The following is a 13,649-nucleotide window of genomic DNA, read 5'->3' as shown; positions in this document are numbered from 1 at the left end:
CTCTCATACCCTCTGTGCTATTCCTGTCACACCTTCTCTGCTGTCTCTCTCATACCCTCTGTGCTATTCCTCTCACACCTTCTCTGCTGTCTCTCTCATACCCTCTGTGCTATTCCTCTCACACCTTCTCTGCTGTCTCTCTCATACCCTCTGTGCTATTCCTCTCACACCTTCTCTGCTGTCTCTCATACCCTCTGTGCTATTCCTGTCACACCTTCTCTGCTGTCTCTCTCATACCCTCTGTGCTATTCCTGTCACACCTTCTCTGCTGTCTCTCTCATACCCTCTGTGCTATTCCTGTCACACCTTCTCTGCTGTCTCTCTCATACCCTCTGTGCTATTCCTGTCACACCTTCTCTGCTGTCTCTCTCATACCCTCTGTGCTATTCCTCTCACACCTTCTCTGCTGTCTCTCATACCCTCTGTGCTATTCCTCTCACACCTTCTCTGCTGTCTCTCATACCCTCTGTGCTATTCCTCTCACACCTTCTCTGCTGTCTCTCACACCTTCTCTGCTGTCTCTCATACCCTCTGTGCTATCCCTCTCACACCTTCTCTGCTGTCTCTCTCATACCCTCTGTGCTATTCCTCTCACACCTTCTCTGCTGTCTCTCTCATACCCTCTGTGCTATTCCTCTCACACCTTCTCTGCTGTCTCTCTCATACCCTCTGTGCTATTCCTCTCACACCTTCTCTGCTGTCTCTCTCATACCCTCTGTGCTATTCCTCTCACACCTTCTCTGCTGTCTCTCTCATACCCTCTGTGCTATTCCTCTCACACCTTCTCTGCTGTCTCTCTCATACCCTCTGTGCTATTCCTCTCACACCTTCTCTGCTGTCTCTCTCATACCCTCTGTGCTATTCCTCTCACACCTTCTCTGCTGTCTCTCTCATACCCTCTGTGCTATTCCTCTCACACCTTCTCTGCTGTCTCTCTCATACCCTCTGTGCTATTCCTCTCACACCTTCTCTGCTGTCTCTCTCATACCCTCTGTGCTATTCCTCTCACACCTTCTCTGCTGTCTCTCTCATACCCTCTGTGCTATTCCTCTCACACCTTCTCTGCTGTCTCTCTCATACCCTCTGTGCTATTCCTCTCACACCTTCTCTGCTGTCTCTCTCATACCCTCTGTGCTATTCCTCTCACACCTTCTCTGCTGTCTCTCTCATACCCTCTGTGCTATTCCTCTCACACCTTCTCTGCTGTCTCTCTCATACCCTCTGTGCTATTCCTCTCACACCTTCTCTGCTGTCTCTCTCATACCCTCTGTGCTATTCCTCTCACACCTTCTCTGCTGTCTCTCTCATACCCTCTGTGCTATTCCTCTCACACCTTCTCTGCTGTCTCTCTCATACCCTCTGTGCTATTCCTCTCACACCTTCTCTGCTGTCTCTCTCATACCCTCTGTGCTATTCCTCTCACACCTTCTCTGCTGTCTCTCTCATACCCTCTGTGCTATTCCTCTCACACCTTCTCTGCTGTCTCTCTCATACCCTCTGTGCTATTCCTCTCACACCTTCTGCTGTCTCTCTCATACCCTCTGTGCTATTCCTCTCACACCTTCTCTGCTGTCTCTCTCATACCCTTTGTGCTATTCCTCTCACACCTTCTCTGCTGTCTCTCTCATACCCTCTGTGCTATTCCTCTCACACCTTCTCTGCTGTCTCTCTCATACCCTCTGTGCTATTCCTCTCACACCTTCTCTGCTGTCTCTCATACCCTCTGTGCTATTCCTCTCACACCTTCTCTGCTGTCTCTCTCATACCCTCTGTGCTATTCCTCTCACACCTTCTCTGCTGTCTCTCTCATACCCTCTGTGCTATTCCTCAAACACCTTCTCTGCTGTCTCTCTCATACCCTCTGTGCTATTCCTCTCACACCTTCTCTGCTGTCTCTCTCATACCCTCTGTGCTATTCCTCTCACACCTTCTCTTCTGTCTCTCTCATACCCTCTGTGCTATTCCTCTCACACCTTCTCTTCTGTCTCTCTCATACCCTCTGTGCTATTCCTCTCACACCTTCTCTGCTGTCTCTCTCATACCCTCTGTGCTATTCCTCTCGTACCTTCTGATCTGTCCCTCTCTCATACCCACTGTGCTGTGTCCCTGTCGTTGTGACCCTGAGCAAGGCAGTTCCCCGGGCGCCGAAGATGTGGATGCCGATTTAAGGCAGCCCTCTGCACCTCTGATTCAGAGGGGTTGGGTTAAATGCGGAAGGCACGTTAACAGTTGAATGCATTCAGTTGTACAACTGACTAGGTATCTCCCTTTCCCTCCAGAGAGGAGACCATAACCACGGTGGTGAAGAACACCCGTATGAAGCGTCGTGGCCTGTCTCCATCTGGGTTCAACCGCTCCCAAACCTCTACCCCAGATCACCAGACCACCCCCGCGGCCAGGCAGAGGAGGCAGGCTTCCACCAACAGGAAGACCACCATCCCCACCCTGTACGTCACGGAGCCCGAGGGGGCCGCAGGGGCCCGGGCTGCGGAGAACAAGTGGGTGGAGGTAGAGGAAATCATTGAGTACAAGGTCAACAAGTCGCCCAGGCCCTCCAGGAGAGGTGTCTCCCCAGCCGGGTCGGAGCGGGCACACACCCCCTCCTCCACCCGGCCACAGAGGTCCGCAAACCCTAACGCCAACAACTCCAACAACAACCTTGTAGAACTGCAGAACCACTCCGAGCTACAGGGGGCACAGCCTCTGTACTGGGACGATGAGGAGGAGGATGATGACGTGGCAGTGGATGGGTCCGAGGTCACCCCTGGAATCAGTGGAGAGGCCTACGAGGTCTCCTCGCTTCTAATTCCTAACGACCATGAACACGAAGAGGACGAGGCCTGGCTAGAAGAGCAGCAAGAGGCTTTCATCACAGAACCGGATGACGATGACAACACACCCAGAAAGCTGGAGCCTAAAATCCTGACCGAGGGCAGTCGCGTTCTCACCCTGGAGGACCTGGAGGACTACGTCCCCAAGGAGGGGGAGACCTACGGCTCCTCCAACACCCGTTCATCACCTCCCGAGAGGCCCTGCGAGATCTCAGTGCTCCAGAGGGAGATTGGGGGCTCTGCTGTGGGCCAGCCGGTGCTGCTCAACGTAGGGAGGCCTGTGGGGATGCCTAGGGAGAGGCCCAGGCCGGGCTTCTTCAGCCGCTTTAGAGATCACCTCTCAGGAAGCATGTTCTCCCCGGCCGGCCCCCACCACAACTACAACCACCACCCCAGCGGAGGTCAGTCCAGGAGGGAGATTCCCATCCAGGTCAGCCACGCCAAGCTAGAGGTCAAGCCGTTGTACTGCTCTGAGGTGCAGAGAGTGGAGGGAGTGCAGCAGAGCTACAAAACTAAAGTCTACACGTCAGTGGGCAAGTCAGTCACTCTTCAGATTAGCAAGAATAACCCATATCAAAACCAATAATTTAGTGTGTGAAAATAAGTAGCTGGATTAGAACCAAGCAGATTGTTGTTATTCTGTGATACGTACAATAGCCCTTTTAGTCTTAAATGGGAACCTTTCTAGTTAAGTGTTAAAAAGCATATTCTAACATTGCATTTTACTGCAAATGGCGAATCATTCCATTTTCAAGCAACCCGGCTAAAAGTAAAATGCAGACACAGGAAGTCAGTCGTTTGGACTTTAAAGGACAAACATCCAAAGGGGTTGGATATGTTTAGGCTAAATGATTTCCGAACGCCATTGTATACTATCCAGCCTTCAATTTATTGCTGCCTTTCTTGCCACAAATTTGATGTACTGAAAAATACAATAATTATGAGTTGTTGCGACATGGACTGACACTATTTTCAAGTTCAAAACTCCATCTGCTTTACCCTCGGGCGACAGATGTTTATAATTTTAGCTCCTTGATGTTAAACTTCTGTCCTGTAGGAGAACATCAGTGTACAGCACTTTACACTAAGTGTACAAAACATTAGGAACGCCTTCCTAATGTTGAGTTGCACCCCGTTTTGCCCTCGGAACAGCTTCAATTTGTCGGGGCGTGGACTCTACACGGTGCCGACAGAGTTCCTCAGGGATGCTGGCCAAAATGCTTCCCACAGTTGTCAAATTGGGTGGATGTCTTTTGGGTGGTGGACCATTGTTGACACACCTGAAACTGTTGAGCGTGAAATCCAGCAGCGTTGCAGTTCTTGACACTCAAACGTGTGCCTGGCACCTACTACCGTACCCCGTTCAAAGGCACTTAAATCTTCCGGTCTTGCCCGTTCACCCTCTGAATGGCGCACATACACAATCCATGTCTCAGTTGTCTCAAGGCTTAGAAATCCTTCTTTAACCCGTCTCCTCCCCTTCATCTACACTGATTGACATCAATAAGGGATCAGTCTTTGTCATGATGTTCCTAATGTTTTATACACTCAGTGTATGTCTCTCTGTTTGTTGTTTCCAGCTGAAGTTGAATGAAGAAAGAGTATCCACCTTGACTTGTAGCATATCAGTTTGTACATAGTTTCTCCTTTCACAGGAGTTAGCCTGTTTGTGTTCTCAAACAGTAACTGACCAAACCAATGAGCAGTCAGATTTGAAATGTTACAGAGGAGTTGTAATTCTGGAATCCACCCCAAAAAGAATAACTTTGACAAGATGATAGAAGCATTGATTACTGAAGTTGCTGAATTGTGCGACACGTCGACAATGTTCTCTCAATAGCAGACACATGGATCATTTAATTGTACTTCAGATTGGGTAGTCTGTCCTCCTATGCAGAATAAAGTCTAAGTGTTTTAAACATTTCTAAAATGGTCAATTACATGTTGTGCAGAGTTGATACATTTACACGAACTATATATCACTTGTGGTTTGGACTGTGGAATGATCTAGGTCTACGATTGTGTTATACAGGTCTCATATAAAAAAGTGTATCAATTTACTTCAGGTGATATACATCCAAAACATGCAGCTATATAGGATAATTCATCTTGTCCTGGGTCATTTGTTTTATAGAAAGCCAAGTCTTCATTATCAGTTTGAGAGCAATGAAGAGTGGATTGACTTTAGACCATTTTTTTAGTATTTGTGATTACTTTGGAGTAAAATGTAATTAAAATATGTTTAGAAAAGTGACCGCATGAAATGTATTAGCTGATTTGAGTGTTTATCGGATTAACACAATGCCATTTCAATCCTTTATTCGGTTCAGGTGAGAGCAGTTGCATAGTTTGGAGTGAGTCATTGATCACACTGGATTTGTTGCAATATCGTGTTTTAAATAGTGAATTACTGTTTCCCAAAGTAAGAGTGATGTTTTGTTAGATAAAACTAAATATTGTAGAAGCATTTAAATACTTGTTTGCTGTAAGAAATTCAACATAAAGCACAAATAGGGTTTGACTGCCTGCACATGTTTAGTTAATGAAAATAAATGTTGAATATCCCTAAATAAATAAATTAATTAATTGCAACTGATGAACATGATTGGCCTGTTTTATTCACTCCTGGTGAATGTGTGGGTTGGTTTATCAGGGATGGACAGCTCCAGTCCTCCGGGACCAGAGGGGTGTGCACACGTTTCCCCATCCCTAGCAAACACAGCTGATTGCGTTCTAAAACTGAAGATCATGATTAGTTGATTATTGGAGTCAGGTGTGTTAGCTGGGACTGGGGCAAAAGTGTGACACTAATCAGTCAGGACCCTGTCTTTCAAAGATAAATCCTAAAAGTCCAAATAACTTCACAGATCTTCATTGTAAAGGGGTTGAAACACTGGTTCCTATGCTTGTTCAATTAACCATAAACAATTAATGAACATGCACCTGTGGAACGGTCGTTAAGACACTAACAGCTTACAGACGGTAGGCAATTAAGGTCACAGTTATGAAAACTTAGTCTGAAAAAAAGATGCCCAGGGTCCCTGCTCATCTGCGTGAACGTACCTTTGGCATGCTGCAAGGAGGCATGAGGACTACAGATGTGGCCAGGGAGACAGGACGGATAGCTGATCGCCCTCGCAGTGGCAGGCCACGTGTAACAACACCTGCACAGGATTGGTACATCCGAACATCACACCTGCGGGACAGGTACAGGATGGCAACAACTGCCCGAGTTACACCAGGAAGGCACAATCCCTCCATCAGTGCTCAGACCGTCTGCAATAGGTTGAGAGAGGCTGGACTGAGGGCTTGTAGGCCTGTTATAAGACAGGTCCTCACCAGACATTACCAGCAACAATGTCGCCTATGGGCACAAACCCACCGTCGCTGGACCAGACAGGACTGGCAAAAAGTGCTCTTCACTGATGAGTCGCGATGGTCGGATTCGCGTTTATCGTCAAAGGAATGAGCGTTACACTGAGGCCTGTACTCTGGAGCGAGATAGATTTGGAGGTGGAGGGTCCGTCATGGTCTTGGGCAGTGTGTCACAGCATTATCGGACTGAGCTTGTCATTGCAGGCAATCTCAACGCTGTGCGTTACAGGGAAGACATCCTCCTCCCTCATGTGGTACCCTTAGTGCAGGCTCATCCTGACATGACCCTCCAGCCATACTGCTCGTTCTGTATGTGATTTCCTGCAAGACGGGAATGTCAGTGTTCTGCCATAGCCAGCGAAGAGCCCAGATCTCAATCCCATTGAGCATGTCTGGGACCTGTTGGATTGGAGGGCCTTGGAAGACTGGGGTAACATCTCACAGCAAGAACATATCTGGTGCAGTCTATGAGGAGATGCACTGCAGTACTTAATGCAGCTGGTGACCACACCAGATACTCACTGTTACTTTTGATTTTGACCCCCCTCTTTGTTCAGGGACACATTATTCAATTTCTGTTCATCACGTCTGTGGAACTTGTTCAGTTTGTCTCAGTTGTTGAATCTTATGTTCATACAAATATTTAACCATGTTAAGTTTTCTGAAAATAAACAGTTGACAGCGAGGACGGCTCTGTTTTTGTTTGTTGCAGTGTTAAAGTGTAGGGCTAAAATACTAGCCAGAATTAGGAGTCGACAATGGTAGCTCTAACTATTGATTACATATTTCAGGTCAGGTGCGTGGCCTTCAACCTGCTATAATGTTCAGCAAATCATTGGCTGTTTTCAGTTACTGGATCACTACGTGTATAAAATAAGATATCCAGGCAATAGTTTCATTATTTGACTTTACTACAGTTGTAAAACAAGGACTTGAAGGCTGGGTGACTTGTCAATATCTGGCCAATGAAAACAAGTATACATGCAAAGCAGGGCTTCAATATGCATCGGTGAAGTTCAGCTTTATAGAGTGATTTCAAATGAAAGGCAATGTTTCTGCTTTAGTGGAGACTGTAAACGCTGCATATTGGCGCAATCGGAAATGAACGGAAATTCAATCAATGAATATCAAGCTTCAGCTTTAGACTGAATCAAGCCTTCAATCATTGAAACGTTGGTTAGTCAAACAGTCAAATAAGTTTCATTAAGTCATTTGTGCAAAGTAATGAATTTCATGTTCAAAGGGAGATCAAACACAAAAGGACAAGAAGCAGTGGCGCATTAGTCATGGGCCACAGTAGCCTGTGTCAAATAAAAGTTACTAATGCACTCAATTTGGGTTGTGAATGGAAGTTGCCTTGTTAAACAAGGCATGTCAAACTACAAACTTAAGACATCAAAAGCTGCTGAAACAATGTAGCCTTTTTTAAGACCGGTTTGTGGAATTCAATGTAGCCAGTTTCAAGTAAAGCCGATGTTCCGTGTGCTTAGTTCGAAGCTTTTCTTTATTCTCCTTTAAGGACTGACACTACTTGCTCCAGTTATTTAAATATGCCATTGATCTTTTATTCTCATTCAATTGTTTTCTGTCCAAAATAACCCACTGCATATTATACTACAGGTGAGATTTGTAAAATAATGATGAACACAAAACCATATAAAAGTTTCACGCCTGCACAACAGTGAACAAAAATCTATTCGGGGTAAGTCGTTGTCTCAAAGTGCAGCTTCCTGTATAGCTGTTCTAGTGATTAACATGATTGTAAATCCTAATTGGCAATCGGTTTTATTGGTAAATTAAGTAATTCTATAATTTCAAAAGTATGGTAACCTACAGGGATACTTCAAACAGATTGCCTCACACACAAGTTGACTGGGATCCCTAGCAAACAGCAACTAGGTTACAGTCATTTCCTGAGATCGGCTATGAATGTATATGAATGGATGGTGCTTCCCTGTATGACGATGCAAGGGCCAGAGTTAGCTAGTGCCCAAGCCCCTGGCATTGTGATTGGTTATTAGCTGCTCTATGTTGACAATACTGTTGGTCAACAATCCCTCTTAAAAGGAATGAAAGGCCTGGGCCTCTCCCTATTCTTTACCTTTCTGGCTATAGCTGTGGAACCGTGTTGTGGCTAATGACAACCAACGCATTTCCGTACAACCACATTTTCAGGTCAGTTCTGTTAGACAGGAACAGAACAGCAATGTTCCGAAGCTGTACCGACAGGGCTAGACTTCGGGGCAAGCCGGGACATTTGCGAACATACCATACAAGGATCCACTCTTGCTGAGCACTAGGTGGAATGAGTCTTGTTATTATGGCCAGAGTGAATACAAATAGAATGCTTAGGGGCTATAATACTGGTAGATGCACAGAAGAATGACTTGGCGGCGGAAACTCCTGTGTGCAGTACTCCTTCATAGTAAAATAAAACAAGGTAGTCCCAGGTTAACCAACCATTCATGGAGTATTTTTCTTTGTGGATCAAAATACAACAACTTTTAAGCTGACCACCAGGCGAATAAATAAATACAGCAAAATAGTTCACTTCTATCTTCCAAATATGTAAAAAGATATTCCTGCGCACTTAGAAGGCTACCATCTGTGGTTCGGGGCGAGGCAGGTTGTCTGTAGTTCCTTCCAACACCGGTATCTGACGGAATGTTCAGGATTGGAATAGGAGGGCTGCCATTTTGTAAGGAGTGGCAAGGATGGCTGTCAGGTTTCTCGTCGCTTAAGAAAAGTTGTTTTTCTGAACTTTTTTGATTTCCTGAAGAAAGAAAGTAGGTTTGAGGATGACATTTTGGAGATGGTAAAAATCAACACTGACATATTTATAGATATGACAAATATCTATTAAGTTAAAATGGTGCATATGGCCCAGTCCATCATACCCAGCTCTGTTATGGCGCTACAAACTCACCTCAATAAGGGCGTCTTTCAACTTCCCATAGGCATCGTCGAGATTATCATTGACAACGACAATGTCAAATATGCCAGGTTCCTTGCCTGAAAGATCGGGGGAACCGTTTTAGACAACATCCTTACCGAACTTCTCAACATTTCATTTATAAACATACAACTCTGTTTTAGGCCAAAGTCTCTGCAGAATCAGACTCACTTATCTCCATGTCCACCTGAGCAGCATCTAAACGTTTCTGGAGGCTCTCCTCTGACTCAGTATTTCTGTCCCTTAAGCGTTTCTCCTAAAATGCCAAAATGTCAGAGGGAGATCATCATGGGTGGGTTAGCTTTAGATCAGGAGTTATTGGACTTATATAACCAATTGTACACAAGTTAAACAACACACAAATGTCCCTGGTACACCATTTTATAATGCCTCCTGGCTCTCACCAGTATGTTCATGGACGGAGGCTGGATCGAGATGTAGATGGGGTTGAGGTCTGTCGTCTTGACAGCCCTAACGCCCTGCATGTCGATGTCCAGGATGCAGATCAGGTTCTTGTCTTTAACGGCCTGCACCGAGGCCTTGCTCGTCCCGTACATGTTCCCTGAAAACACTGCGCTCTCAATGAACTCCCCTTTGTCGATGCTGGCCTGCATATACTCCCTTGTAACATAATGGTAATCTGAAACAACAATTTCATGTTAAAAAGGTTGGTTATTGAAAGGAATAAAGACACAGGGGACAGCATAGCTTCAACCATCTTTGGGCGTCCTAATTTTAAAAAGTGATGCAACAGGAGGATTTGGAGCACAAGTGTCTATCGTGGAGTTTAAAAACCCTACCTACCTTTGCCATTCTCTTCACCAGGACGAGGGCTCCTTGTTGTATCTAAAGGATGAGAGCACACAATTAGATATTTTATTTCTGGAACTGACACCTCCCTGACATTTTACACAGTTAACAGGGGACTGGAGCAGAGCACACTTACGCGAGACACTGAAGCCAAACACGCCCTCGTACTCCTTGAGCAGGTTCTTGAGCAGCGTGCTCTTCCCAGCCCCTGACGGGCCACTCAGCACCACTGGCCTGGGTCCTGCCATAGCTGGGGGAGAGGAGGAGGAGGAGAGAGAGGGTAAGATGAGAGAATCCAACAGAGTTTGGAATGCACAGGGTGTGGTGGTTACATGTCTTCATGGCATGAGTTATGTAACGAGACAAACGGTTGGAACTGGTGTCACGAGGAGAAAACGGCCCGGCGCAGCAGCTGTCATTCTTGAGACTAAAAACATACCTAGGCCTATCCTTTTCATATGACGAAACTAGTAAACCTCTATTTGCCTATATTCAAATAGTGGTGTAATTCGCCTGGTCTAAACACCACAAATAGGCCCATGGGCTGAATATGACATGGATATGACGAACCAGGTATCCTATAAAAACTGACAAACTACGGCACCCCCATGGAACAATCTAATTGGAGAGCCTAAAATGACTCTGCCGCTTCCGATTGCAAGGCAGAAGAAGTGATTTCAGTACAGCTTTTCAGTCTGGAACGACTGTTTAAAAGCTGCAATATATGTCACTTTTTGGACTATCCAAACAAATTTGCATAGAAATGTGAGATCTCGGTCATTCTCATTGAAAGCAAGCCTAAGAAGCGGTAAATCTGTTCTACGTGCCGATCTCCTCATCCTCGTAATTGTATCTGTTCTATCACACTTGATACTCGTAAATCGGAAAACCCAGAAGTGCGCTTTAAATGCCGGTAAAAGCCTGTACCTCAAGTGCGCCATCACTCAGAGGGCATTATGTTGCTTCACGCATTCATTAATACTGTCAGTAATGCACAAGGCTGAGTACTTATTTTTACAGTGTAAAAATAGGAATACAAGAGAACATTTTAGCAAGGCATTTAAGAAAAAACATGTGTTTGATAAAACACCACCTATTCAAACAGAGATAGAGAGAGGGCAGTTATTACACCCTTGAGGAGATACAGACATGAAATCCTCAACAGTTTGAGCCAAATAAACAAGTTAGGACCAAAACAACATTAGAAAATTCCAATGGAAGTCAGAGGGGCTGAACTCTGATATTACACAGGTACTTAAGGAGTGGGAGAAGGGGTTTGCTAGTTAGTTCTTAGGTAACGAAAATGTGGCATATTTTGAGGAAGATTTTTTGGAAATCAATGTTAGAACCCACACACGTATGTACAGTTGAAGTCGGAAGTTTTACATACACTTAGGTTGGAATCATTAAAACTCGTTTTCAATCACTCCACAAATTTCTTGTTAACAAACTATAGTTTTGGCAAGTTGGTTAGGACATCTACATTATGCATGACAAGTCATTTTTCCAACAATGTTTTACAGTGAAATAATATGTCTATCACAATTCCAGTGGGTCAGAAGTTTACATACACTAAGTTGACTGTGCTTTTGAACAGCTTGGAAATTTCCAGAAAATGATGTCATGGCTTTAGAAGCTTCTGATAGGCTAATTGACATCATTTGAGTCAATTTGAGGTGTACCTGTGGATGCATTTCAAGGCCTACCTTCAAACTCAGTGCCTCTTTGCTTGACATGGGAAAATCTAAATAAATCAGCCAAGACAGATTTTTTTTTGTAGACCTCCACAGGTCTGATTCATCCTTGGGAGCAATTTCCAAACGCCTGAAGGTACCGCGTTCATCTGTACAAACAATAGTACGCAAGTATAAACACCATGGGACCACGCAGCCGTCATACCGCTCAGGAAAGAGATGCGTTCTGTCTCCAAGAGATGAATATACTTTGGTGCGAAAAGTGCAAACCAATCCCAGAACAGCAAAGGACCTTGTGAAGATGCTGGAGGAAAAAGATAAAGTATCTATATCCACAGTAAAAACGAGTCCTATATTGACATAACCTGAAAGGCCGCTCAGCAAGGAAGAAGCCACAGCTCCAAAACCACCATAAAACAGCAAGACTACGGTTTGAAACTGCACATGGGGACAAAGATGGTACTTTTGGGAGAAATGTCCTCTGGTCTGATGAAACAAATAGAACTGTTTGGCCATGATGACCATCGTTATGTTTGGAGGAAAAAGAGGGACGTTTGCAAGCTGAAGAACACCATCTCAACCGTGAAGCACAAGGGTGGAAGCATCATGTTGTGGGGGTGCTTTGCTGCAGGAGGGACTGGTGCACTTCACAAAATAGATGGCATCATGAGGCAGGACAATTATGTTGATATATTGAAGTAACATCAAGACATCAGTCAGGAAGTTAAAGCTTGGTTGCAAATGTGTCTTCTAAATGGACAATGACCAAGTACACTTCCAAAGTTGTGGCAAAATGACCCAAAGACAAGAAAAAGTCAATAGAAAATGTGTCCAATAGAAAATAGTCCAATAGAAAATGTGTGGGCAGAACTGAAAAAGCGTGTGTGAGCAAGGAGGCCTACAAACCCGACTCAGTTACACCAGCTCTGTCAGGAGGAATGGGTCAAAACTCACCCGAAACATTTGACCCAAGTTAAACCATTTAAAAAGGCAATACTACCAAATACTGAGTGCATGTAAACTTCTGACCCACTGGGAATGTGATGAAACAAATAAAAGCCAGAATAAATCACTTTACTATTATTCTGACATTTCACATTCTTAAAATAAAGTGGTGATCCTAACTGACCTGGAATTTTACTAGGATTAAATGTCAGGAATTGTGAAAAACTGAGTTTAAATGTATTCGGCTAAGGTGTGTGTACAGTTGAAATACACACACACACACACACACACACACGAGGAGCTGTCTGTGGCAGAAGTTAAGGTGATTGACGCAGCAAACAATGGGAAAGCATTTGGCATTGATAAACTGCCTAATGAGGTTTTAAATCTCCTTAATTGATGTCACATGATTTGCTACACATTTGTTTTGAGTACAGTATACTGCCATCTACTTGATATAGTGAATAGCATTGCCAAATCTTCAAAAAAGACCAGAGTGCCACTGAATTATAGGGGCATAAGTTTATTGAGTACGGTTTATAAATTATATTCATTCATTCTCAACCAATAGGCTAATGACCTTTTAGGAGGATCAAAACATTCTGGTGGAAGAACAAAATGTTTTTTGTGTGAATCCAGAGCCTGTATAGATCATATCTTCTCGATCGGTACAATAATAAGAAATAGATTACACAGAGACTACTTTTGCATGTTTCATTGATTTCGCAAATAGGGATCTTTTAGCCCATAGTTTGCTAAAGACAGGTTGATGTTATCACGCAATCCAGTCTCTTTACAAAGCACCAATTGCTTGTGTGCTTGTTAAATGAATATCGTACAGATTGGTTTCCCACACCCTCGGGTGTAAAACAAGTAGACGCATTATCACCGACTTTGTTTGCTATGTTTAGTAATGATTTGGCAAAATAAATGCGACAGTTAAATATTGGAGTAAGACATGATGAAATGCTAAGTATCCTTTTATATGCTGATATTATTTGGATGGCAGAAACTGAACAAGACCTGAAGAACATGTTATTA

The 13,649-nt window shown here is 44.3% G+C and overlaps 2 protein-coding genes across 18 annotated transcripts in view; one reads left to right on the top strand and one right to left on the bottom strand.

Annotated features, from left to right (window-relative positions):
* The window catches only part of obscnb (obscurin, cytoskeletal calmodulin and titin-interacting RhoGEF b), a 102,590-nt gene extending 97,163 nt beyond the window's left edge, over positions 1–5,427 (top strand). For all 14 annotated transcript variants that reach the window (XM_031806454.1, XM_031806443.1, XM_031806444.1 and 11 more), the window contains one exon: positions 2,280–5,427. In XM_031806454.1, coding sequence (XP_031662314.1) covers positions 2,280–2,293 — 14 coding nt within the window. In that variant the 3' untranslated portion in view covers positions 2,294–5,427. The remainder of the gene's footprint in view (positions 1–2,279) is intronic.
* A 1,669-nt stretch (positions 5,428–7,096) lies between these two features.
* LOC109871729 (guanylate kinase) overlaps positions 7,097–13,649 on the bottom strand; it is a 31,649-nt gene continuing 25,096 nt past the window's right edge. For all 4 annotated transcript variants that reach the window (XM_031807352.1, XM_020462707.2, XM_020462706.2 and 1 more), the window contains exons 2-7: positions 10,106–10,219; positions 9,964–10,005; positions 9,564–9,799; positions 9,331–9,415; positions 9,133–9,218; positions 7,097–8,979 (exon numbers count right to left, since the gene is read on the bottom strand). In XM_031807352.1, the coding sequence (XP_031663212.1) occupies positions 8,944–8,979; positions 9,133–9,218; positions 9,331–9,415; positions 9,564–9,799; positions 9,964–10,005; positions 10,106–10,217 (597 nt within the window). In that variant the 5' untranslated portion in view covers positions 10,218–10,219 and the 3' untranslated portion in view covers positions 7,097–8,943. The remainder of the gene's footprint in view (positions 8,980–9,132; positions 9,219–9,330; positions 9,416–9,563; positions 9,800–9,963; positions 10,006–10,105; positions 10,220–13,649) is intronic.

Source organism: Oncorhynchus kisutch, linkage group LG27, assembly GCF_002021735.2.
Source record: "Oncorhynchus kisutch isolate 150728-3 linkage group LG27, Okis_V2, whole genome shotgun sequence".
Taxonomy (NCBI): domain Eukaryota; kingdom Metazoa; phylum Chordata; class Actinopteri; order Salmoniformes; family Salmonidae; genus Oncorhynchus; species Oncorhynchus kisutch.
This window is presented reverse-complemented; position numbering and strand designations above follow the sequence as displayed.